The sequence below is a fragment of the Nilaparvata lugens genome, chromosome 8 (genome assembly GCF_014356525.2).
Source record: "Nilaparvata lugens isolate BPH chromosome 8, ASM1435652v1, whole genome shotgun sequence".
Lineage (NCBI taxonomy): Eukaryota > Metazoa > Arthropoda > Insecta > Hemiptera > Delphacidae > Nilaparvata > Nilaparvata lugens.
The window spans coordinates 28,222,905-28,249,927 of record NC_052511.1 but is presented as its reverse complement, the minus strand read 5'-3'; the positions used below and the strand labels follow the sequence as shown (position 1 = coordinate 28,249,927).

Sequence of the window (27,023 nt, the reverse complement as noted above, 5' to 3'; positions counted from 1 at the left end):
TATTTAGCTAGCAGGTTCAGCTTGCTGAGAACTATATCGCGATTCACAGATCGCGAGTTATTGAACAAAACCCCATTAGTTACAGGAAGGAACAATCCTATTAACGAATCTCCATTTCCAAGCCCGATAAAATATTCCCTATACCTCAAACTCGGTATACCATATCCTGTACCTTATACCTCTTACGCCCCTCCAATCATATTGATCTAATACCGGGTGCGCAGATTCACTCTGCACACCGACAGCCCGCAGTCTCAGATTGCGAAAACCGTAACAAAAATTCTATATCATTCCTTGTTAAACTCCATCCCGAGTTCCTCCACCTACAACCTTTATTCCGGGCTTGCAGGTACAGCTTTGCTCGCCGTCAACTCACAGTTGGTTCAGATTGCGTACTACCTTTACAAATATAATTATTTGTGGGGATCTGATATCCGGATCCGTATCCTTGGTTAAGGTTACCTCAATTCTCCCTAACACCCAACCTGAATTCCAAGAGCCGAGGGCCGAATCGGCCAACAACGGCACGGGCACACACTCTTCCCTCCAAATTAAATACCTCCCGTCAAAGACAGAGGGTAAGAATCAGGACAGGGGGAGAAGTGTAGGTCCAGTATCTCCACCAGTCAATACGGTCACCGACCCCGACCCATACCCGGCTGTAGCTAGTCCGCGTCGTAGCAATACTTCGCAATTATTAGAAAACCTAGAGGGTGGAATAGGACTATCTAATAAAACTGGCGCCCAACGTGGGGCTAAGACGTCTGGCGCCCAAGTAGATCGTGAGCAAAGGTTAAGTAAACCCCAGTGCACGATGTCGGAACGAGGAGAGGAGTCTACACTCCAAGAGTACGAGGAGGACCAGGGAGATCACGAGACAGACACCACGGAGCGAGAAACCGACCCTCGAGTGTCGTGGGTGTACCGGCTGAGTAAGGAGGAAGCGGTCAGCTACCTGGAGAGTCTTGGCCTGTCGGCAGTGGGGACTCTGACGGAGCTGAGGAGGAGGATGGTTGAACACCATCGGTCCCGGACCGCTGCGACCTCTCAGACTCGCCGGACGATGCTATCCCAGGCACAAGCCGTGTCTACTCCGAGCCGTCCCCCACAACAGAGTGAATCGACCAACAGGTATAGAGCGGCACCACACCGCTCTTCAGGCACGTATAGTCAGGGCGCTGTATGTGATAAGGTAAGAAGTTGGAATTTACGTTTTGATGGTGTATCAGATGCTCCCAGTTTTATCGAGAGGCTCACTGAACTTCAGAGCGCATATGGGATATCCGGGGAACAATCTCTTATAGCCCTACCAGAGCTGATGGAGAGAGGGGCCCTACTCTGGATGCGGAATCGTCGCTCCCAGTGGAGGACGTGGGCTGACTTTGTAGAGGCGTTTAAACTCCGATACTATCCCCATACTTATAGTGACGATCTTGAAAGTCAAATCATTGCAAGGAAGCAGAGGGAGGGCGAACCGGCTGATGAGTATGCCGAAGCCCTACTCACTTTAATGAGGAGATTAGGAAGTTACGACGGGGATAGGATATATCAGAGGGTGTATCAGAATTTATTACCCAGATATAAGTTACATGTCCGAAGTGTAGGAGCCCAAAACATAGACCAGCTGTTAGATATAACTAGGGAATATGAGGCAATCCGTGCTGAGGAAAAACACTCTAGGTTGTCCTCACGGAATACTAAAATCGAGGACAATAAACGGGGAGAAAATTCAGCTAAGGCAACTACTAAACCACGGGAGACTAAAGTGATAGAAGAGAGTAGTACTAGTCAGGGTCCTGTGTGCTGGAATTGTAAAAAGACAGGACATTGGAGGTCAACTTGCCCCGAGCTTTCTAAGTGTAAGGAATGTGGGAAAAATCATGATCAGTGTAACTGTAAGTCCCAGAGTAAAAGATCGTCGGGAAATTCAGTAATTCATTCAACAAAGATTTTAAGCCCCAGAACCGTGTCAGGAGATACACGGACTTTCATTGATGTGAGTTTGGCGAACCAGAAATTTGTCGCTTTGATTGATACAGGATCGGAAAAATCCTACATCAGTACACAAGTTCTGAGAGCATTAGAACGTGAGGGGTCAGTAAAGAAAGAAAACTGCACACATAAAGCGATACTCGCTGATGGGAAGTCTGCTCTCCTCTCGATAAAAGTTTTTACCCAATTGAAAATAGAAAATATTTCTGTTTCTTTCCAGGCTGTAGTGATGGAAGGCCTTAAGCCTGACGTGTTGCTAGGAGTGTCATTTATGATTCAGCATAATTTAACTATCAATATGAGGCATAATAGAGTAGAATGGGAACCAGAGATAGTGGGAGCTATACGTGGTAGTAAGAGTTCAGCGAATACTTCTAAGGTGTCGACTGTAGCTGCCGTTAGACCAAGTAGGGAGGTCGGAGATAACGGGGTGTACATGTACGTAGGAGTAGAGGGGGTGGACCTGAATGCCGCTATAGATACCTCATCTCAAAAGTCATACGTTTCTAGTGAGATCGCGAAACGTCTTAAGATAGAAGGAGAGACCACTTTACCGGTCACTGTATGTGGCAAGGAGTATAAGTGGCAAGTGTCAGTTGTCCCAGATATTGAACCTCGTATGATTTTGGGAGTGGAAAATCTGCGTAAGATGGGAGCTGTATTAGAAATGCAACCCCAGGGAGTCCGATTACGGAGTAGGGAAGGGGAAGGTAGGTTATCAGTTGTCTCTGAGCAGGAGAAATTCGATAATTTTCTGGAAGAAGAAATCCGGAAATTCTCTTCACTCCCAGGACGGACCCATATCTTGAAACATAAAATAAAACTCCAGGAAGGAGTTGAACCCTTCAGACTTCGTCCCTATCCCAGGAACCCTATCATGCAAAAAGTGATCGATGAGGAAGTCGATACAATGCTTGAACAGGGAGTCATAGAACCCAGCTGTAGCTCGTGGAGTTCTCCTATCGTATTAGTAAAAAAATCGAATGGGAAAATAAGGTTTTGTATTGATTTTCGTAAACTTAATTCTGTGACTCATAGAGATGCTTACCCCCTCCCAAATATGACTGGTATTTTAGACAGGCTTCGCGATGCTAAATATATATCTACTATTGATCTGAAGAGTGGTTATTGGCAAGTTCCGTTAGATGAGGAGAGTAAAGAATTGACTGCTTTCATAGTGCCGGGCAGAGGTCTATTTCAATTTAAAGTGATGCCTTTCGGCTTACACTCAGCTGGAGCTACCTTTCAACGTTTGCTAGATCAGGTGATAGGGCCTAAACTCGAACCATATGCGTTCGCGTACTTAGACGATGTGGTAGTATTAGGGGAGACTCTTGAATCCCATAGAGAACATCTCGCAGAGGTTTTCCAGAGGTTAAGAGACGCAGGTCTAATTATAAATAAAGATAAGTGCAATTTTCTGAAATCTGAGCTGAAATACTTAGGTCATATTGTGACAGAGCAAGGCCTCCGTACCGACCCGGAAACGATTAGGGCTGTTAGAGATTTCCCTACCCCGCAGCGTGTTAAATCTCTCAGGAGCTTCCTAGGGTTAGCCTCCTGGTACCGTAGGTTCGTCCCTAATTTTTCAGAGCTAGCAAATCCGTTACATCGTTTGTTAAAATTGAAGGTGAATTGGCAGTGGGGAGAAGAGGAGGAAACGGCATTTCAGAAAATCAAAGATGCTTTAACCTGTGCCCCAGTATTAACCTACCTCATTTTGAGTTGCCCTTTGTGATTCAGACCGATGCCTCCGACGAAGGGTTGGGAGCTGTCTTGACTCAGGAGATTAATGGTGAGGAGAAAGTTATTGCTTATGCGAGTAGGGGTTTAAGAGGTCCCGAAGTCCGATATACCACAACCGAGAAAGAGTGTCTAGCTGTGATATATGCCCTGAGAAAATTTAAGTCATATGTGGAAGGTTACGAAATTACTGTGATTACCGACCATCAGTCCTTGAAGTGGTTGCATGCCATTCCCCATCCCACTGGTCGTTTAGCACGATGGGTAATGGAAATGCAACAATATAATTTGAAAATAAAATATAGGAAAGGGAAGTTCAACATAGTCCCAGATGTACTCTCACGCACCCCCTGTAAGGAGGAGCTCACTTCGGGAGAAACGAACTCTGAGGGTGGGGTGGCCCCTATCGCTATTGGTCGAGAGAACGACGATAGCTGGGTAAAGAAAATTAAATCATTACTGATTGCAGACCCCGAGAAATTCCCCGACTATACAGTTAGAGATGGGTTGTTGTATAGACATATTTGGCCTAGGAGGCGGCTCCAGGAAGAGCAGAGTGCTGAGGGGTGGAAGCTTTGTGTCCCAGTGAGCTGTCGCTCTGAAGTTTTACAACAAAATCATAATGCTCCTACCGCGGGTCACTTTGGCATATATCGTACATATGACAAGATAGCGCGCCTATATTATTGGCCTGGATTGTTTAATGATGTTGCCACCTATGTACGGAGGTGTGATGACTGCATTAAGATTAAGGTAGAACAGAGGACCCCATATGGTCGCATGAAAAATCCCCGTAAATTGTTTCACCCTTGGGAGACTGTCAGTACTGACTTAGTCGGCCCGTTACCCCGTTCCAAGTTAGGACACCGTTACATAGTCGTGTTTCAAGATCAGTTCACTAAGTGGACGGAAGTGGCCGCCCTATCTAAGGCAGATAGCGCAGGAGTCACGAAAGCTTTCCGTGAATTGATTGTCACACGGTATGGAGCACCTAGGATGCTCATTTGTGACAATGGAACCCAATACACTAGCAAGTATTTTCGCTCGTATTGTGAGGATAATGGCGTGAATGTGTTTTTCACCCCCCATATTCTCCTAGTTGTAATCCTACTGAAAGAGTGAACCGTGTACTCAAAACTATGATACAAATCTTTGTAGGAGAGAACCACTCGGATTGGGACCGATATTTAAGAGAATTTTGTTTTGCGATGAATACAACTATTCATCAAGGCACCCAATATACTCCAGCTTATCTCAACTTCGGTAGGGAATTGAGGGCTCCAGGTGAGTCCGCATTCGAGTCTCAAGACGATCCACGTACGCAGGGTTTTGAAAGTAGTCAGGCCACGCTACAGAAAAATATTAAGGTATTAATTCAAACCAGGAAAATTGTAGTGGATAATTTGGATAAAGCATATAGGGATGCTAGCCGTTATTATAATCTTCGGAGGCGAGATGTTAAGTTATCCCCAGGTCAGTTGATATATAAGAGAGAACATTATTTATCTTCGGGAGTTGACCAGTTCGCCGCGAAACTCGCTCCAAAGTTCTCAGGCCCCTGGGAGGTGGTTGAGATATTGAGTCCTACAGTAGTGAAGGTTAAAGTAGCAGAGAATAAATCTGTGACTGTTCATGTGAAAGACATTAAGTTGTTACCCCCATGTGTAGAGGAGGAGGAGGGGGAATCTAGCTCTGAAGAACAGGCGAACGCAAATTGCGTTGGTGGAGTGAAGTGCGGGTTGCCTATACTAGCCTTAGACGGCGCAAGGTGCGGGGGCAGCACTTCATTCAACTAGTTATTACGTTTCCCGTTAGATGCCGCGACAGGGTTGATTCACTGGTTTCTTACTCCTCTCGTTGTCGCATCGCATAAGACGTTCGAACCTTTTCTTTCAGGATATTTTTGTTATCTGTTTATTGTAGGGTTGCTTTTATCGCGTTCCCGATAATGATAATCTTGTCTTTCTACACTGTCGTTACCTGAATATTTTTGTATAAGCCCATCTAGTCGTCTTTCTATTGCTTCAGTAGTGCTTCGACTCTCTTAGCAGTATGGCGCCTCGTCTTGGTCTACTTGATCGCTTTTTATCCATCGCTGAAGTGCGTTCACGTAATGTGAAAAGTAGGGAGGATGGTGTGTTGTTCCGTAGTTTGAAGGTGCGACATTGGAACATGTCAGTGAGAGAGCGCCGCGGCGCTTTGTGCCGTATATCTACTGAAGCGCAGTGGGCGATTCCTATTGAAATCATGGGTGGGGTGGTGGTCGCTCTTGTGAACCGGTCCGACTCATCTGTATTACTCTTCGACCCTTGTCGGATAGCTGATACGACGCTTAGGGCTCGTATTTTGTGGCTTATTCATGATCATTCCATGTTGAAAAATTTGGTTTCAGCTCCAGCATTTCACTTCCGATTCCATCCGTTTTATCGCGATTCACTCTCTTATTCCGATGCTGTGTTATACATTATTTTCCATTTGAATAGACATTTGCACGACTTGCCATATGCACTGTCAACACCGTTGTCTGAAGTGGTGTCGGAGATCGGTCAGAGTATTCCAGAACTAGATATTTCGGAATTTTCCTCCTTTTGTTCTGCTGTCAATGTATTTCCGCCTGTCGGTTCGACAGACTCTTCCCTGACATTTCCGTATCCTGAAGTGGTATCCCCTGTCCCAACTGAGAACGAGGACGAGCTACTAGCTGATCCGGAAGACGACTCAACAACAGTAGAAGTCAATGAGTTTGTTCGAGTGGACAGTCACCAGCAGTGTACCTCCTCCACATCGTCATCTTCTTCATCTTCGACCACTTCTTCCCCGCCCGCATCACATCCCTTCTCTTCTTCCCCTCTGCCCGTAGCCCGTGTTCCCGAGGCTATTCCCCCCGTACCGTTTCAACTGATACACGAAGTCTTGACTAACCATAGAATGATTCCGGCGGAGGACATGGAATCAGTATCATCGATCACTGGAGCAGCCGCGGAGGTCACCACGATGGATATAGAGTCATCTGCCCCCGCGTCGGCTATTTCAGCAGCAACACCGTCTACTTCCAGGAACCTGAATCCCCCGATTTTCGACAGATCCCGCATTTTGTACAAACCTTACAATAAGCCAGGTGCTCGTAAGCGACGGGCCGGCCGTCCTAGGTTTAAAGTGCTCGGTCCCGACGGCAAGTGGAAGTGGATGAGAGTGCGACATTGATCTCATATTGTTTTCAATGAGGTATTAATTAGGAGGCTAGTTTTTTTTGGAAGAAGATTATTGTTGTTATTTTCCTTTCTTTGCTCCGTTCTTTTATATTCAGTACAGTCGTCGAAATTTCCTTTTAAATATTTTTCTTTATTACAGCTGCTGCTCCCAGATACATAGGAATTTCAGATTTATAGCTCTATGCCGTCCTCACCATAATCTTAAAACTCATGTCCATTTCTTTAGAGTAAGATACCGTTGACGTCAACTCTCTATTTCCAAATTTATTTTTTCCCGGATATGACGTACTATTCCCCTGGACTTGACTTTCCTTTCTTTGTTGGTTGAACTTCATGGGACAATTCGGATGTGGTGTGGTTATACCCGGTATTCCCGACGTCGCCTTGTACCTTCAACGCCAATCCCCCCCCCCTCCTTAGTAGGAGTGGGGTGTCACAAAGTGAATTTTTGTGACGGATAGAGAGCCGTCGTCCAGCATAAAATTAGCGAAATTATTCTATTTTAGAATAGGAATAGGATCGTCTGCCAGATATATTTTGTTAGATTTGTAGTTGTGTATACATTATCACTATCGCCGTCAACCCCTTTAAATTAGCAGCATTCGTATCATCTAAACGATAAGCGGCTACCGAGTCGGGCCAGTATCGCTCTTCATGAAATTTCTGGAATAGAAATATTGTTTACCGGCCTGAATTAGTGTAGTAATTAGTATCAGTGTCACATGACTAGTGGCGTGATCGTCTTTTCAGACTCCCATTGGTCAGCAAGCCCCTTTTCCCCCGGCCTCCTAACTTTCAGCGACCCGGTGTGGCTTCAAGGAGACCTGGGAGAGAGTCAGTTGTTCGGTGGTTGAGCGTGAGATCGGGTCGCGAATCTCCTCTCCTTACGACGTTACCGACACTAATTATTATTCTATCTTGTGTTAATGTAGAATATTGTAGGTCGAGTTCCGAACAACTCGGAGTTAGAATTCCCTTGTGGGTTTTTCTTTCTTGTCAGCTATTTTTTCCCGAATTCGTATCACTGGGGGTGAACGAGTTATTCTTGGTTTTGAAACCTGTAAGGGATCTCAAGTTTGAGCTACAAACAGTTGAGTGGGGAAATTTAGCTAGGCTCTTAAGCAAATTATTTTTGAGGGCTTAATTCTTAAGTCTCGACTCTGTCGCTTCACGACGTTTAAGTTTAGTGCGGGAATTTGTTTGCTATTCTCCGTATTTAATTCTGCAGTGATTCAGGTAACTGTATGTTAGGACTGGTCACTTGTGTGCATTTCCTCTTCTGTAATAAGGTAATCTCAGTTTTTAGGGGTGTATTTTCATTATTAATTTTCATACTATAGAGTGGCCCTGTATATTCTAAAAATTATAGATACCCTCAAGTGTTTAGGAAGGACGTTGAATTAGAAATTGACAAACTTCTTCAGAATAAAATAATTCAACATTCCAACTCCCCATATAACAGTCCATTTTGGGTAGCGCCCAAAAAACCAGACGCCTCCGGTAAACGTAAAATACGTGTCATTTAAGATTACAGGAAGATTAATGACAAAACGATTAAAGACAAATACCCCCTCCCAAATATTGAGGACTTATTTGGAAAAATTGGTAGGGCTACCTATTTTTCAGCGATAGATCTCGCTTCTGGATTCCATCAAATTCAAATGGAAAAGGAATCAATTCCAAAAACTGTCTTTTCAACTGAGAACGGACATTATGCATTCTTGAGAATGCCGTTTGGATTAAAGAACGCCCCAGCTACTTTCCAACGTGCAATGAACATTTTGTTTTCCAGAATGCCCAATGTGTCAGTCTATATGGACGACATAATATTGTGTTTTTCCGATAATCTTGAGGAACACTTGAAACATCTAAAATCAGTTTTCAAACAACTTAGAGATCATAATCTGAAAATCAAGCTGGACAAAAGAGTTTTTAAACGAGAATTACTGTACTTAGGACATATCATATCTGAACGCGGAATTCAACCCAATCCTTCAAAACTAGAAGCTATTAAGAACTTTCAAATCCTAAAAACTGAAAAAGAAATGAAGCAATTCCTAGGATTTACAGGCTATTATCGAAAAATGATAAAAGATCACGCTAAGATTGAAAACCTCTCACACACGCCTTGAAAAAAGATGTTAAAATCAATCCAAACAATCCAGAATTTCAAAAGTCATTTGAAACATTAAAACTTCCATTACAAAACGATCCAATTTTACAGCTTTCTGACTTCTCAAAAACATTTATTCTGACTTATGGTGCTAGCAATTATGCTATAGGTTCAGTGTTATCACAAAAATTCAATGGTAAAACCTTACCCATTGCATATGCTTCTCATGCACTTAATCGTCATGAAGAAAATCTTTCTACGATTGAGAAAGAATTATTAGCTATAGTCTGGTCATGCAAGCATTTTCGACCATACCTCTATGGTAGAAAATTCATAATCGAAACCGATCACAAACCTCTTCAATGGCTCCACAGCATTAAAGAACCGAATTCAAAATTAATTCGTATGAAACTCTTTCTAGAAGAATTTGATTTTTCAATCCAGTATGTGGAAGGAAAATTAAAGCAAGTAGCCGACGCTCTTTCAAGAATAACCTAGGCCCCCACTCGACGTTAACATGATGCAAAATGATGAACACGAACCTTTCCAAGGTGTTTCGAAAGTGGTTCCAATCATGACTTTCAGCATCTCGAGAATAACAACGATGACCCCCACCAATTTGACATGGACGATCTGCTTACATTTAACACTAACACAGACATTCCCTCACTAGACACCGTCACACTTGACGATTTTCTTCAACATGTAGGCAAATCTGCTGAACAAACTAACAATTCCGATCGAGACAATATTGTAAATAATGATAATGATGCTAATGACCTAGAAGTTGATAATCGTAGTCTAGTTACAATACATTCATAGGAGAGCTCGAACTATCAAGTAGTTATTGCGGAAGATGACAAAATAATCAATGTTGAACAAAATCAAATCATTTTAGAACGTGGCAAAAAAGAACCTGTTATCAGAAAAGTTTTTACAAAAAACTGATTGACTATATTTTCAAAGTTCATCCACTCCTGAAGAAATAAATAATGTGTGTGTATACAATACTTGAAGCCCAACACACTTTATGGGATACTTTGCTCCAGGACAGGTGTATTGGAAAAAGAAAATGAAATGATTTTCGGAAATTTTAAGAATGTTATCATTGCTAATTTTAATTCTGTGAAACTTGGGAGATATAAGAAACAGAATTTGGATATAACTGATTCAGAGGAACAAAAAGAAGTTGTAACCAATTATCATGTAAGAAAAACGTATCACCGTGGAATTAATGAAAGCTATAACCACATTCGAAGAGAATACTATTGGCCTACCATGTTTAAAGACATTACAGAATACATAGATAAATGTTCAGTATGTGCTAAAGTGAAATATGATAGAAGACCAGTTCAAGTTGAACACAAAATTAACCCAACTCCTGACAAACCTTTCGAAAAATTACAGATTGACACGTTTCAATACAGTAGAATAAAATTCCTCACGATAATAGATTGCTTTTCGAAAAAAAAACTCATGGCATATCCACTAACAAGTTTGAACCAACTTGAAATACAGTCTTGTTTGAATGATTACTTTTCTCTATTTCCATGCCCTAAGACAATCCAAATGGATAATGGTCGTGAATTCGACAATGCTGGACTTCGAGATTTTTTACGTTTATATAAGGTAGAACCTTATTATATAACACCGGGACATCCAGATTCCCAGGGTTTATTAGAATTTAGAACGAGCACACTCGACACTCATTGAACTCCTTAACGCTATACAAATGGAAAATAAAGACAACAAACCCGAAGATAATATGAAACTTGCAATTATCGCATTCAATAACACAATAAATTCAACTTTGAAACTAACTCCTATGGAAATGACTTTTGGTGTATCGAAAAATCCATATATGTTGATGAAATAACGGAAGCCTTTATAGCTGAAGAAAGAACAAACGCCTATCTAGAAAAACTGAAAACTATTCACAAACTAGTAAAAGATAAAGTAGGACAAGAAAAACAAAATAGAACTGATCGCTTGATTCAAACTAGAGAAAAAGATTTTGAAATGCCTAACGAACCCTTCATAAAGACTACGTTTAATAAAAAGGACAAACCCAATTTTTTCAAAGTGAACTACAATAAGGAAACTCAATTAGCCACAAATCCAAGAGCGATTCAGAAACGACCCTTTAAACTTCACCCGAATCGAGTGAAGCGAGCTCGAAAGAAAAAGAAATCAACTAATTTATCTGTTTGAGGTAACAATGTTACTTCTTCTGATGCTGTTCCTAACGTGTAGCCGTCTAGTTGTCACCCCGACTACTTGACACCTGGTCATTTTGGCCATAGGCGACTACTTGTACCCTCGTAAAAATATACCATTGCCGTCAAGTTGTCCCCCCGACTACTTGACACCTACCGGACCAAAGGTGCCAACTAGTCATGACCGTAAACGACTACTTGACACCTCGCACCCTCGCGACAGGGTGTCCCCTCGACTAGTTGACACCTCCTTAGAAAGGAGACAAGTAGACGGGGATGGTTCACGTCTACATGAAACCTTGCATGCTGGCGTCAAGTTGTCACCCCGACTACTTGTCACCTACAGAGCACCAGTTGGCACGACTTACACCCCCGCGGCGTAGAGAGGAGGGATCAAGCAATTTTTATTACTGGTTATGATGTAGAATTGAATTCCAAGCACTTTTGGTTCAGTAACATTTTCCAGTCAAACGCACGGTTCGGGAGATATTCGCCATCTTTGCTATTATTAGGATAATTTTTTCGAGTTGGTTGAAACAGAAAAAAATGAATAATAAGCCCTTTTGATGACTGAACGAGATGTAGAACACAATAAAACACATTTTGTTCAGTTATATTTTCCCGTCAGACGCACCGTTTACGACTAAATTGAGCCTAATGCTAGGACAGTCAAATTTTGATTCATCAATGAATGATATGGCAGATGAAGCTGTCAGTCTGGTTATCAACTGAAGTCTGGTTACATGAAGTCTGGTAATTAATATGAGGATAAATAATAATGATTTATACACACTTGCGCTCAGATTGCAATCAGACCATAAGAAGGCCAATGAGAATCTTCAAGTTGTGTCTGTGTCTTCTATACTCACAGACACTGTTCAAACAAATTTTATGAGTATGATTATTAAGAAGAGTAGCGTTTAAAGATGTTTCATATAAAAATGAAACCGGTGTAAAGTTTATTGATTACTCAAGATTACAAATAACTTGTCACTAATGCTAGACAAATATTTTGAGGCTCTTTCAACATCCAGTCTGTTTCTATACTTATTCTTGATTGCACCATGGTTGCATAACCATGAAGAGCCAGCCGGAATGGTTATTTCTTGTGGAGTGGTGTGGAGGGGATAAGTTGTCATGACCGTAGACGACTACTTGTACCCTCGTAAAAATATACCATTGCCGTCAAGTTGTCCCCCCGACTACTTGACACCTACTGGACCGGAAGTGTTAACTAGTCCCTACCATAAACGACAACTTGACACCTCGCACCCTTACGACAGGGTGTCCCCCTGACTAGTTGTCACCTGCTTAGAAAGGATACAACTAGACGGGTATGGCTCACGTCTACTTGTCCCCTAAAAACCGGTTTTAAAAGGGAACAAGTAGTCGGGGTGGCACCTAGTCGTGTACCCTTCCTAACACCAGCAAGCCCGTATAGATTGACTGATCTATGTAAAACTTCAGGCATCACTCTTATCAAAATTCAGGAATCATTCGTAATAAATGAAACCTTCACATACATGCATAATATAAATGTGAACATGTTGCGTATCAAATTAAATACAAAAAAACAATATTCACTTTGCGTGAACACAATATCGATCAAGGCCATCTAGACATAACAATGCATTTAAAATACACAGAAACAAAACTAGATCACATCAATATCAGCAAAAATAGAAATAAGCATGGATTTTTCAATGGACTTGGCTCAGCTATTTCATGGGTAACCGGTAACATGGATGCGAACGACAAAGAAAAATACGACAAAATATTATTTCAAGTTCAGTCAAACGGACACCGCTTACAGCATAATATTGAGAATCAATTTTCAGTGAACAAAAGGCTCATTGACGATTTTAATGCTGATGTGAAGAAGATTCATGCAAATAATTTGAAAATTATTAATTATTCCAAAACTCTCTCAAATGAAACTACGACTGTACAGCTGAACCAGCAATTTTCCCTTTTATTTAGCTCTTTAAGTTTGCTCTTTGATAAAATAAGTGATTTAGATACCAGTTTGGAATTTTGTAAATTATTTCCGAATCTAACGTAAAATTGATGTATATTATTTCCGAATCTAACGTGAAATTGATTCCTGAAGAACCACAAGTGCTATGGCAATTAGCAAAGGTACACTGCTCAATATATAAAGAATTAATATCCTACTTTATAGAATTCCCTTTAAAATCACCTACTTATGAAACCTTCTTCTTATTATTCTATCCTGTTTATCGTAACACTGAAGTTACCACCATTCATGAATATCCTTCCCTTATCCTGAGATATGACGAAATTTTATCTGGTTAATGTGAATATTTGTGTGACAACTACTACTGCAGAAATGTGACAGTGATAAAAAATAAGTGTATAAGTGAAGTGTTAGAAGATAAGAAATTAGAACACTGTAAACAATTAGTAATTAATGATTCTACTTCTTTTGTAAAATTCATTCCAATTATCAATCAATATCTACGGGTACTGTACAAAATTGACAAAGCTATTATTTTATCAGACAAAAAGAACACTACATTATATCCAAAATCAACTCAATTATTGTATCTTAATAAGTCAGAACAGTTATTCGAACATCCTAAAATACATGAGTATTGGAAAGTGATATATCAATCCCATCTGAAGTTCCATTTCGTAAATTGAAAACAAACTTTTCATTTGATATTATTCATGAAGCAAATATTAAGATTGAACCACTGCTAGCAATAGAAGAACTTAGCATTGCAAAAGACAATACTTATTATATTTTTATTATATGTTTTATTGTTATTCTTAGTATATTTATTGTATTTAAATTATATAACGTTATTAAATATGTAACTTCTTTACAAAATAATTGTAGAAATTTTAATATAGCAGCAACTTCGCAAGCTCCAACATTTGTTCTTGGGCCTTGCCTCCAAACCCAAAATTCTGATCGCTGAGGACAGCTTTAGTCTAGGGGTGGATGAGTTAAATATCTATAGTAGTAGTATACAACCCCATTGTTATAGCATATAGCTGACTATGCATTGTCTTCTTTAAGTCTCAATTAATTGTTTTCAGTTAGTTCTGCTCAATCACTTGACGAGAGCACTCGGCTCCCCAAATTCTTTGTAGTTGTAGTGTTGATAAAGTTTCAATTTTTTAAAAACTCAGTCGTGTCGTCCAATCCACTTAACTATCGACAAGAAGTCATATCTGAACGTGAATAAGCAGAATTGAAGAACTCCTATCTCTTCGTTCGTGCTTCTTCTTTCTATATCTTGTTTAATTCTTCTTTCTTTATGAATTCCAACACTTATTTACTACGCTAAAAAAGGGGAAATAAATTTTGGTAAATAATCAAAATTAGATTCAATAGAGAATAACAAATTCTTGATTTTTTTTTTCAAAAATATATTTTTCTTTTTCACTTTTTCAGTTTAGGTTAGGGGGGGAGTCCTAACCCCTTGGATCACTGAAACACTGATTCGTGCTCTTACAAGAGTCTTGAATGATATAATTATTACGGTGGGAGTTTCTTCTATTCGTATAGCCAATTTCATCAATATTATATTTATATCCTATATATAGAAGCATAACCAAGGGTACAGATACTTTCTTAGCTGGAACTAATCCTACTCATGATTTTAAAAAGTGTCAAAATAGCATTTGACAGTTAAATTTCAAATGTAATAGAGTTAAACATTTTAGTGACAGCTTCCTACTGTTTGGATAATACCAAAAGCCTGAGAAGAACCAAAATCTAATCTACGACCCTCGACTATCAGACTACCTAACGCGTAAGTAGATAATTATTGTAAAAGAAGAAGTAAATTATGTCTATGACATTGAGTAAAACAAACTATTATTCTATCTATCTATCAATTTCAGGTGCATGATCAGCAAAGGATCTTAGATATGGCTGGAGTCCCAGGATTCGATGTCACTGATGATCCGACAAAAATTCAAGTACAAATCAGGCTGTTGGACTTCATTCTTCGACTCAGTCAAATGGACATCTCATGACAAAGTACTTCTTAAAGACAATGTACAGTTCGCAAATAGTTGATTAGTGAATTTATATTTCTACTGAATTTACACTTTTTCTACTCATAAATTATTCCAATTATGTCAAGGTTTGTATACCTGTAACCCATGTTCAATTTGTAATTTTCATATGATTGTTTTCTCATTTTCCCTTACCTGTACTGTGGTTGAACTCATAAATGAATGTTCAATCATCGTCTACATTTAGATTATGGAATCAAAAAATAAATGTGATAAAAAATGTTTTATTTGTTGGTAAAATAACTCCAATTGCCGTTTCCACACACTCACCGATTTTGCGCCGACACACTCCGATACGATATTTTCCCGATGTCATGGGGGTTGGAATGAAACAGCGATGTCATGCACTAGGTACCTCCGTAAACAAAGCCGTAGTGCATTCGTGTGACGTCAGCACAGGTAGGGCTCCTACACCAATAGAAACACTAGCTGATATAGATCAGCTGAAATCAACGAATTTTTATTGGTGTAGGAGACCTACCTGTGCAGACGTCACACGAATGCACTACGGCTTTGTTTACGGAGGTAGTGTGTCAGGCGGTAAACAGATATCGTGTCGTTGAGAATATAGCTCCCAACTGATGTCGGCCGATACTTATCGTCTGACATCGCTCTGTCATCCACAGTTTTGAAGATAATTTTGTCAGTTGGGGTTAGTTAGCGTACTATTTGTTTTCCGTTAACAAGTTACAAGTTGTAATGGACAAGTAAAAGTTATGGAAAACATAACATAGCCTACATCTTATGGAAAACAAATATTACATTTTGACTATCATAGAATTTATAATAGTTAGAGCCCTGTCTTTGTGGTAAGATGTATAGGGTTATCCAGTGAAACTGGAAGATTTGAATAAGTAAGTAATTCTTGTAAAGTAGGTATTTCTTAGCTTAGGTTATTTATAAATTAATATAATATGTTTTGAATATTCATATTCATTTCACAATATTTTGTTTTTACTTTTTAAATGTTCCAATTCTTTATCCATTTTTACAATAAGTGAGGTACATGATTTAAATATGTCTACTTTATAAGTTGTTTCTGTTACTCTATATTGTAAAGTAGGTATTTCATAGCTTAGGTTATTTATACTTTAATGTGTGCGTTTTTAACATTCATATTTATTTCACATCTTAAATATTTCGATTCTACTTTTCAAATGTTCCAATTTCAAATTACTTGAATATAATACCTACTATAATATCTACTAGGTTTTACATTGAAAATAAAAGAACACTTTCACCATTCACCTCTACCTCTAATTTCCCGGTACCTATTTTGAAGTATCTCAGAATATCGATTTCATGTTACACGAAAATTGTTTTCTGCACTTAATTTTGGCACTTAATTATGAGCATATAATACATCCCATGAAGGGGCATAAAAAATAAGGATAGATACATCTCATACCACAGCTCATTCTTCTAAGCTTTTCAAGGTGGTCTAAAAGTATGTTGAAAAATATATGGCCAACTTTATCAGGGTTATTCAACCTCTTTTTCCTCCAACTAATAAGATTGTCTCTGTCTGACTTAAATATTCACTGTATTTTCTATCTCGGAGTCTCTCGATGCTGAGAAATTATTCTCTGTCTCAAATTTTGAAGCTCTTTTGTGTTGGAAGTTTTTATTGTGTTGTTTTTCTCACTCCTGTTGAAGTATGTGTGTGAAACTTTCATACGTTCCATACAAAAAGTGGAAAGATTGGAATAGAATGACTACTGTATTTTATTTGATTGGCAAAGAGTGGACAGTAATGTCAACTCTTTCCCACTTGACTACAAAATTGATGGAATTCCCCACCTTTTCACGGTTGAAGCAAATGCATTGTGAATTTGAGAAAAGAAGAACTTGAGACAACTAAGCTTGTAGAAGATTGATGTGTATGCAATTCATCATAAAAGTTTTTACATAACTTTATGTTTATAACTCTATAGTGTGATTATAGTGCGATTATTGTTTAAGTAATTATAATTTATAAACAGACATTTTTCTCAAATGTTAAGTGCTACGCAAATTGACTTATACTGTATTGCACACGACCCTCCTCACACACAGACTCGTTCTAGGTGAGGAGTATTATTCTTTCAAATAATTATTGTAAAGTTAGCATTTCAAATGTTTGTAACATTTTGCTTTTTGTGAATAAAAACATTTTTCATTAATTCATTCATTCAAATAAGAATTTATTGTTGTATCAATTAGTAGATCTATAGAAGCGTTTTATAAACAGTAAAATTATAAAAAAGAATCATAACAGTTTCTCTCTCATTGAGAAAGATTGATATAACTCTGAATGGCAAGGTCATTCATGGAGACGTTCATTGGTGCTGATCAAAGAAGAGAGTTTTCTACTGTCGTGCTACCAATTTCTCCTAAATAGGTAGGTTGGATAGCATTTTTCACCTGTCAACCTAAAGGAAGTTATCTAATATGATACCTGACAAAAAATAGACATAATAAAAATATGTAATACATGATGAAAAAATATACCGCAAGCAAACAATTATTTACACTACAATAGATAGATTTTAGAAAAGTTAAGTTTTATCAACAATTTAAAGATTAGGAAAATAAGCTACTATTTTAACTTCCAAAATTATTTCAGAAAAAATACGAATTTAAATGACTATGGACAAGATTGGTTAAGATATGAATCATAGAAGAAATTTACTGAACATTACACAAAGACAGGAAAGACTCGAAATTTGAAACGATTAAGGGCCAAGAAAAATAGGCTACAGGAAAGAAAAAAGACACAATTATGGACTTTTACCATACACTGCGTAGCGATTATGCTATTCTGAATCCCGGCATAACACAGGATTCCTAATCATAACATAGTGCCAGGGAATACCCTTTCATCATGTGATTCACTGTCATCATCTTGTAAGTAAGCAACTTGAAACAACCTTTGAATACTAACACATCAATGGTGACTTTGTGCTTTGTTTTCTTCAAGAACATGATTTTATTCATGGGTTCATTTGTTTCAACAAAGCCATTTTGCTTACAAAAATCAGTCATGTTCACTAGATAATGCTTTGCATACACTTTTTCAATTTTTAGTTGAAATTTGAATTCATCAACTTGATACAAAGCAAGATTCATTTTGTTTACATTGTTCCTAACCTCTATACAGAAACCTGTCTCATGTAAACATTCACTTTATCTACTGTTTTCCTTACTTTCAATTTGGCAATACTACTTTCTTTACTGTTGACTTTCAATAAAGACAACTCCCTACCTACTACATTACTCAATTCTACTATCTCACTAGGATTTACTTTTTCAATAACAGTAACTAGGCCTGCATTATCTGAAACTTGAAATAATTGATCTTGTATCTCAACACTACTATCATCCTGCTTCAATTTGCTTTCATCTTCATGATTATCAATCAATGTTTCATGTGTATCTTTTAATAGAAGGTTTATACTAACCTGCTCTAGTCTTATGCTAGCAGATTCTTGCTTCATATCATCAAACCTAGCACTTTGATCTTGTTTCAAATTATCAAACTTAGCATTTTGCTCATCAAATCTAGCATTTAACTCATCAAATCTAGCATTTTGTCTATCAAACATTTGTGTTAAGAACACTATAAGATTTAGATCATTTTTAGCTCCTACCATACTTTTTTCATTTGATATTTCTACTACTTCCTCATGAATTGTTACATTTGAAACGTTTTCACTTACAGCTACACTATCGTTTGAGTCATTGTTTGAGGTTAGGTCTAAATCTTGAGATTCTTCATCTAAGTTTTGAATGTTTTCACTGAATAAAACTTCATTATTTTTATTGTTCTCCATCTTGCTACTGCGTAAAAAATATTTACTCATTAGAACCTGAACTTTCTTGAACCGAATTCCCAGTCAGCAGCATCTCCCATTCATAATCCATCAAGATATCTATCCTACCAATAATTTTTATAACCAGGGATATATTTTGTAGTTTGAGTCCCACACCAGGGCGTACCATTTGCCGTGCTAGCAATTTCTCCTAAATAGGTTGGATAGCATTTTTCACCTGTTAACCTAAAGGAAGTTATCGGCTCCAAAATGGTAGATTCTTGATAAATTATGAATGGATCTATTGCTTATTAATGAGAAATCCAGTTTTCAGAGCAAACCAACTTATAATCTTCAGAAGAATCTTGGCAATATACAACACAAATCCATAAAACAATACCTTACACACTTGAACATCTAGCATCATTACAGGCTGAATAGGTACTTATCCATTTATATAGTTGAAAAACAATGGCTATAGGCTTGTAGACACACAAAACAAATTATACAAACTTAGAACACTATAAAACTGTACAAAACTCAATTTAAAACATTATAAATTTCACTTAAACAGAAAAATATTCAGAGAGCACAAAATTAGAACACATAGCCAGCCACCATTTTTTAGAGAGAAGCCCTAACAAGTACAGAGCAAAGCCCCACCTCAAAACCAGTGTCGACGTTATGAACACGTCACCGATATTAAATTCCAAAAAATTATAAATTACAAGTTTAGAATTTACATTTTACATTTGTTCTCAATAAAACTTTATTTCGAAACTGTTATTTTAAATTTATATATCCTCTATATTTATAATGATCTATTTATCTGTTAATTCTGTTAACTCAGTTTCGGTGATACCATGGAATGTGCAACACAATTATTTACGATAAATTCTCAGTTAAAAAGTTGTCCGCATATCGATTACTCTGATATTTACTATCAAGTTTTATAGATCTCGCATTGAAGATTCGATTTTTATCGAGAAAAAATGTAATATTACACTACCCAACAATCTCAAATTCCTATTCTGAAACTACATTATTCCCAATAATAAAGCAACTATAACCATCTATTTAAAAATTTCCGATTATGTTCAAAGAGGCATTCAAATCATCTTATTCATTTTTTGAATAGAGGTTGTGGAAAAATGTATTCTATCAGATTCCCTTTAAATTATTACATGGATAAAATCCCAATTTGAAAGTTTTACCCAATTGAAACATTCATCTTTATTCTCCATAATACTCAACATAATCAACCGCTTCTGAATAAAGATTGATACAAGATAAAAAGATGTCTTTGAATTTAAACTTTGTACTATTTAATCTTATAGAAGCTTGGTTGTTGTATCTAATACATCTTCAACGTTTTTCCAATTAAAAATTCAGCAGTTTTTCGACAGATTAGTCAAATATCTGCTACGTCAAATTTATTTGTTCAACACTCATTGAACATAGAATAGAATATTTCATTTCTGTTTGTTCCCATGAAACATACAAAGAGATTGATATACAATCAATACATTAATTACAGTGTCAATGTGAATTGTGAACTTGTAAAGCAGAAGTATATCACTGCCAATTAAATTGAAAAATAACATGCTAAGCAATCCAGAAAGTTTTTTTTTCAGTTTAAATGTTTGTCTCTTGAGAATTTAAATCACCCTAAATCATTCACAAATTGTCTATATTTCAAATAACCGGAGAAGTACAAGAAAATTTTATGGAATTTGGTAGCCGAGTCAATACACAATAGATTTCTGTAGTTTTCCTCATTGCCCTGACCCTCTTCAGCCAAGATATTCAGCCAACAATGTCCTTCTGCGATGTTCAAACGTAGGGCATCCGAAAAGAGCGTGAAAGAGATTATTGTCAGCTAGTTGATCACACATCGTGCATATCTCCTCACTTGAGAACGTTGCTGTGCATCCCTTATACTCGTAGTAGATTGTAGAGTGGTTTGGTTGGACTAATCTCAGTTGACTGATGAGGCGCTTTCTCCATATATTTCTTCTAAAGCTCAAGTACAGCTCTCCTGTGCCTAGACTGCTTATATGCTGGAAAAGCCTATTGTAGCGTGAGTTCACTACCCGGTTGATGTCTATAAGGACTTTGTTTTTCTTATATTCTTCCAATATTTGGATTACATCTGTCCGGGTTTCCATTCTATGTAGCTCATTCTCAAGTCCAGCTCTACGAAGTTTTTGGTTTAGTTGAGATATCCAATTATATTTCACTTTGTTTGCGGACATCAAATCCAACTTCTGGAGTCTCTCAAGGCATATTCTTGGCAGCCTCCCGGTCTCCATTCTCATTACTTTCAGATACCACATCAGCATTTTTTTCAGGACTATACACTCACTGTGGTTCAATCCTAACTCAATGTGTATATAGAGCATTGGCTTATTCTTTCTCCAAAAGTAGAGTGATTTGAAGAAATGCTTATCGGCTGATTCAATCCTGTCACAGTAAGATGGCGCCCAGACTTCAGCTGCGTACAAAAGGGTAGATGCCACAATAGACTGGTGAAGTCGTACAATTGTCCCCAATTGGCTTACTCTTGTAGTGATACATATCTCTTTTAGTTCATTTGCTGCCATCCGTGCCTTCTTACTAGCCTCGTCCATATTTGCAGAGAAGAGTCCAGATGAAGAAAAAACCGTTCCCAGGTAGCAATATCTACACTTGTAGTTTCAATTTGCTGATCCTGAAAAGTGATCTGTCGTCTGTTACCTCTATCACCTCTTCTTACTGGTATCACTTTTGTTTTTAGAACATTCACCTCCTCATTGAACATATAGCAATAACCAATCAAATAACTCAGATTTTTAAAAATCAACCTTCTATGTTTATAATGAGCTAGCTAGAATTCAGTTTGTCTCAAGTTGAGATAAATAAATTCAAGCAATTAGTTAAATAAGCATTGCTTCTCATATCAATGTATCAGAAAAGCATTGATAAGAACGCTTGGGCGGGGTGGAGGTTAACTACACTTTTCCAATTGTATTTGAGAAAGTATCAAGTTAATTTAAGAAAGTATTAATTGTATTTGAGAATAGTCACTTATAATTATTGAGAGAATGCCATATATGTAGATAAGAATAGTCAATTGTATTTGGGAAGTCATCACATGTAATTGAGAATAGCGAATTCTATTTGAGAAATCGTCAACTGTAAATGAGAAGATATCAACTGAAAATGAGAAAATTCTCCAATTGGCATGTTGTGACTCTTCAGTAGGCTACATGTTTGATTTGAGCAGGAAAGGATACACAGTATTCCAATTACTACCATAGGCTTTGCATGGGGGCGAATGAATATTTTCAATGGTGAAAGTATTTCCCCTGTACTGTTTACGAATGATTCATGAGTATCATTTCTATCTATGTATTGCGTCGCTCAAGTTCTAACAACTCATATCTCAAAAAACACAATTTTTCAGGAGAGCAAAAAACTCTGTATTTTTTAATTATTCAACATAATGCAAAAACTAAAAAATACCTAAAACTGAAAAATTGACTTTTCAATAATATTGAACTACCTACCGTATCAGTATTCACTAATTTTGAGTTTTAAATATTTTATATGTATTTTTTCGAGATACGTGGAATTAGTCAAAAGCTTCTGGTAAGATAAGTGTTGTTTGAAATGAAACTAGAATTATATTATATAATGCAGATTGATGCAATTATATTGTAATGTAATATAAATAGAGTAATTAATTGCACATTTTTGTTCTGAATATTTAGCTTGAAATATTAATTGTTAAGGTGACTCAATACTAATTTTTTGCTGGAATCACTAATAGGAATTGAAAATGAATACCTCAATCTCCCATCGGCCATCATTGGTTACAATCGAGGCCTACTTCCGTTCTCTTCTTCTTCAAGTCAAGTTGCCTGTTCAAGGCTTCTCTTCTCATTTCTTCAAATATGTAGCAATTTTATCTTTTCACCTAAATTTAATGTTTCAAAGTGTTTTCCAAGTTCTCCTAGTCATTATGTGCAAATAAGTTTCTCTGTGGGATTTTTTCTCTTCAAAATAACTTCATCATTCCAAAAGCTAATCTAATAGTGCTGCGTCACCTTGTGTTCAACTTTAAAAATGCAGAACTAATTTTCCACAAACTCTATCATCAAAATTCAAATGTTTTCTGCAGTCATAAATTATTATTATGAACACCAAAAAATTGTATTTGTGAGTATTTAAATGTAAGTTAAATTTTTTTCTCTTGGCACTTTGTCTGATTGGTTCGGTTACAAGTCACTACTTGTAGGCCACAATATCAGGACACCGTGTCTGCCGCATTCAGCATCAGGATTGCAGATCCCCTGCTCTACTATTTTCAAGATTCTAGATCTTGTGGGTGTACTATCCCTGTTCAGTTCTCAACCAATCAGAAAAGTAGCCTTGCTGCCAAACTCAAGTTTCATGAACTCTGTTCTCGCCCGTGTGCGATTCTTGCCTGTTTGCAATATCTGTGTGCATCCAGTGATCTGGCTTCTCAAATGTGCTCAGAATTTTCTGTATTAAATTATTTCAACTGTATCAAATCAATTCAAATCGCTTTCACCATCGTGATGGGCAATTCTAGTTTGTGCCAACTGCAACCACTACCTCATATTTTGCAAATGTTCTGAACTCTGGCACCGTGCCATTCCAACCTACAATTACAAATTTCGTGTGTCGGTCCACCCTGGATCCTGTTTATCCACTCTGAGGTCATTCATTGGTCTTCGGTGCTCTTCTCTTCGATCGACAGAGCTCGTCTAATCGGTCGTCGGAGTTCTGCTTCATCGGTCTTTGGTGTCCTCCTCATTGATCTCCCTTTCCAACTCTCCCTGAGAGTTGGAAAGAGTTGATCTCCAACTCTCCCTGAGTTCAGTTCGGGCAGCCGATGAGTTCGGATCACTTGTTATCGCTCCTTAGAAACAAAGTTCATTAACAAGTTAACGCCAGCCGTCTGCCGAGTTATTCTAACCTAAATTTGAATCGTGTAGTTTATTTTAATTGTGAGAATTAATTAATTCCATAATGAGCGACAATAATTCTATTCTCAGTGCTATAGCCGATTTCAGGAAGGAGAACAAAATTAATTGGGACGCTAACAACAATAGGTGGGATACTAATTTACAGAAACTCAAACAAGTGCAAGAAGACATAAAAAAAACAAATCAGGAAATTTCACTTATTAAAGAACAGTTCGCGGCAGTTACAAGCAAGTGTGATAGTGTGTGTCAATCCGTCGATCTCTTGCGTCAGGATAACTCTAAACTTAGAAAGGAATTAGACGAAGCGAGAGGTGAAATAAATGACTTGCAGCAACATACACGCAAAAACAACATCCTAGTGTCAGGTGTACCACTAACGAAGGGGGAGAATATGTTCACTGTGTTGGATGCAGTCGCCAGAGCCATAAACGTTAGCTTCAAGGAGTGGGACATATCTGCGGCTCACAGACTACCGAATAGGAATAGAGACGCCAATATGCCACCGTCAATAGTGGTTAACTTCACCTCACGCTTCACAAAATCGAGTTGGTTGACCGCCAGGCGACTTAAAGGTAGGCTTTCAGCTAGTGAACTTAATACCAATTTCCCTAATACCCCAGTCTACCTGAGCGAACATCTCACTCCCGTGACACGCTCTCTATTCAATGCGGCGAGGCAACTTTTGAAGGAAAAGAAACTAATTTCAGTGTGGACCAGGGACTGCAAAGTCATGGCAAAGGCTGCCGCCGATCATCGAGCATTCCTGATTCGTGATTTGGAGCAAATTGCTGAGTTACGCCGAAAAGATAGCAAGCCTATTTCCGAGGATGAGGTTCAGTGAACACCCAATTACAACTTGTTGTTTCTCATCAAAATTCTGGTAAATTAGGAAACCAGTCAGAACACTATTATTTTTATTTTTTATTCATTTTTCAAAATTTTTTTATTATATAGAATGAAAGTGAAATATTATTGTTTTCTTGATTCCCTTTTTTAAGGCAACATTCGTGCAAGCGCCTGCTTTTTGCCTATCTCTAAAAAAAAAATCCATATAATCTAATAATATCGCCTGTTACTTCCCAAAATAGAGATATTAAGAATAACGCTACTTCATTTTAATTCAATTAACTCAAATATACCGAATTATTAGCATTCAGAGTAGCCTACACTGTGTGTAGTTGCTGCACCTTAAATTTTAACTTGGACAAAGTATTATTTTTGACAGTGCACGACCACAGAATAAGTAGTGTTACACGGCGAACTAAACCTAGCGCCGCAGTGCAGGATGGTTTCTTACAGCTTGGCGTTGTTGTCATTCGAGATGGGTGTCTGGCTTGGAAGTGTTTCGGCCGCATTGCAGGATGACTGTTAACGGTTGCCGGAAGATCAACAGCTGGATTTTTTTCGTTATTTTTGGTGATAGAGAAATTCTGATTGCAGATTCGTTCTCAGCGACCCCAAGTTTAGCCTAAAGGCTCAGAATGTCAACAATGTTTTTAAATAATTAAAAATCATCATGAATGTCATTAATATGGTAGTACACCACGTTTCTGGAAACTTTTTACTGGTGACTGGAGTTATTATTGACACACAAAAATAAAAATAGTCGTGAGAAAGAAAACTGCTGATGAACGCGAATAAGACCGTCACTCCATTGTTCTATTGTCTCGGCTGCTTGGCTGAGCCTGGCTGGAGGGATGAAATAACCGACTGGTTTGTTCTTTCGTCTGTCCGCTAGGCGTAACTACGCCGACCATTGCTGGGTGGGAGGTGTTACTGCGGCCGCTCGCATTCCCACCAACGCTGCTATTATTTGCTGTCTCAGCGCCTAGTCCGATTCAGCCAAGCAACCAGCCTGCACTGCGGAGCTAGGTTAAGGGCAGCCATGACAGAGAGAGGCAACAAGAACCTCTATTGCCAGTCTGCCACTGCAGGAATAGGTGTGTTTTTGTAAATTAACTTGATTTCTATGACAAATTATTATATTTATGATGATGATGGTATTGCAAACTTGACTGGAATGAACTATAGACATCAGCTTATATTATAATATAATGATCATATTATGATCATGTTAGGCCGGTATTAGATAGTAATAGTATTAGACGGTAACATGAAAAAATATGAAAATATGATTTCCTACAACTTATTTCATATATGATCTGCATATGACAGAAATATTACCGTATAATACCGGCCTTCCGCCTTAGTTTGTTTTTTTTTTTTGACTATCATACTTTGCCTTCTTGTTTTGAACTTAGAAATAATGTAGATAAGTACCGTAAGCTGGTATCAAAGAAACTAGTTTTCATAAACTAGTTTTTTCGAATACCCTACTCCCCCCTACTCAAAATAGCATAAAAAAATAATCCAATTTCTAAAATCATAATTTTGCAGTTACGGTATGGCATTTCAACATATAGCCCAGTCAATGAAGGTCCAAAAAAGCAGTTTCGATCCGAAAATTAAATAAAAGCTGAATTTCCCACCATCGATAGAACCCTCCCAGAGGGTCATTCTCCCAAAAGTCCCAAAAAATCCCCTTGGAGCTTTCCGCCCCAACCCCCTAAAACATGAAAAATGCAGGTAAACACGAGAAATCAATTATCTCTGTAACCATCGATTGGAAACAGTTCTATTATATGCCATTCGATTCGTTACATTATGGACTACAATATTAGTTATATTTATTTTTTCAATAAAATCAACAGTTTTCTTGATAAAATAATATATATGTAAAAGTTTAGGGGGTTTGCGATTTGATTTTTTTGTTTTCTTCGATTAACTTCGAAGCAAGTAGTTTTAAAGAAAAATGAGTCGAATAATTAATGTAGCCACTCTTATTGCAAATCCATTGATGTATATTGTTATGTATTTGCGATTCGATTTGACGCTGTGGAAGGGGAAAC

General features: G+C 37.9%; 1 protein-coding gene across 1 annotated transcript in view; it reads left to right on the top strand.

Annotated features, from left to right (window-relative positions):
- Positions 1–16,191, top strand: part of LOC111056276 (protein DGCR6) — a 36,698-nt gene extending 20,507 nt beyond the window's left edge. The window contains exon 4 of the mRNA XM_022343620.2: positions 15,153–16,191. Within this exon, the coding sequence (XP_022199312.1) occupies positions 15,153–15,287 (135 nt within the window). The 3' untranslated portion in view covers positions 15,288–16,191. The remainder of the gene's footprint in view (positions 1–15,152) is intronic.
- Positions 16,192–27,023: the final 10,832 nt, after the last annotated feature.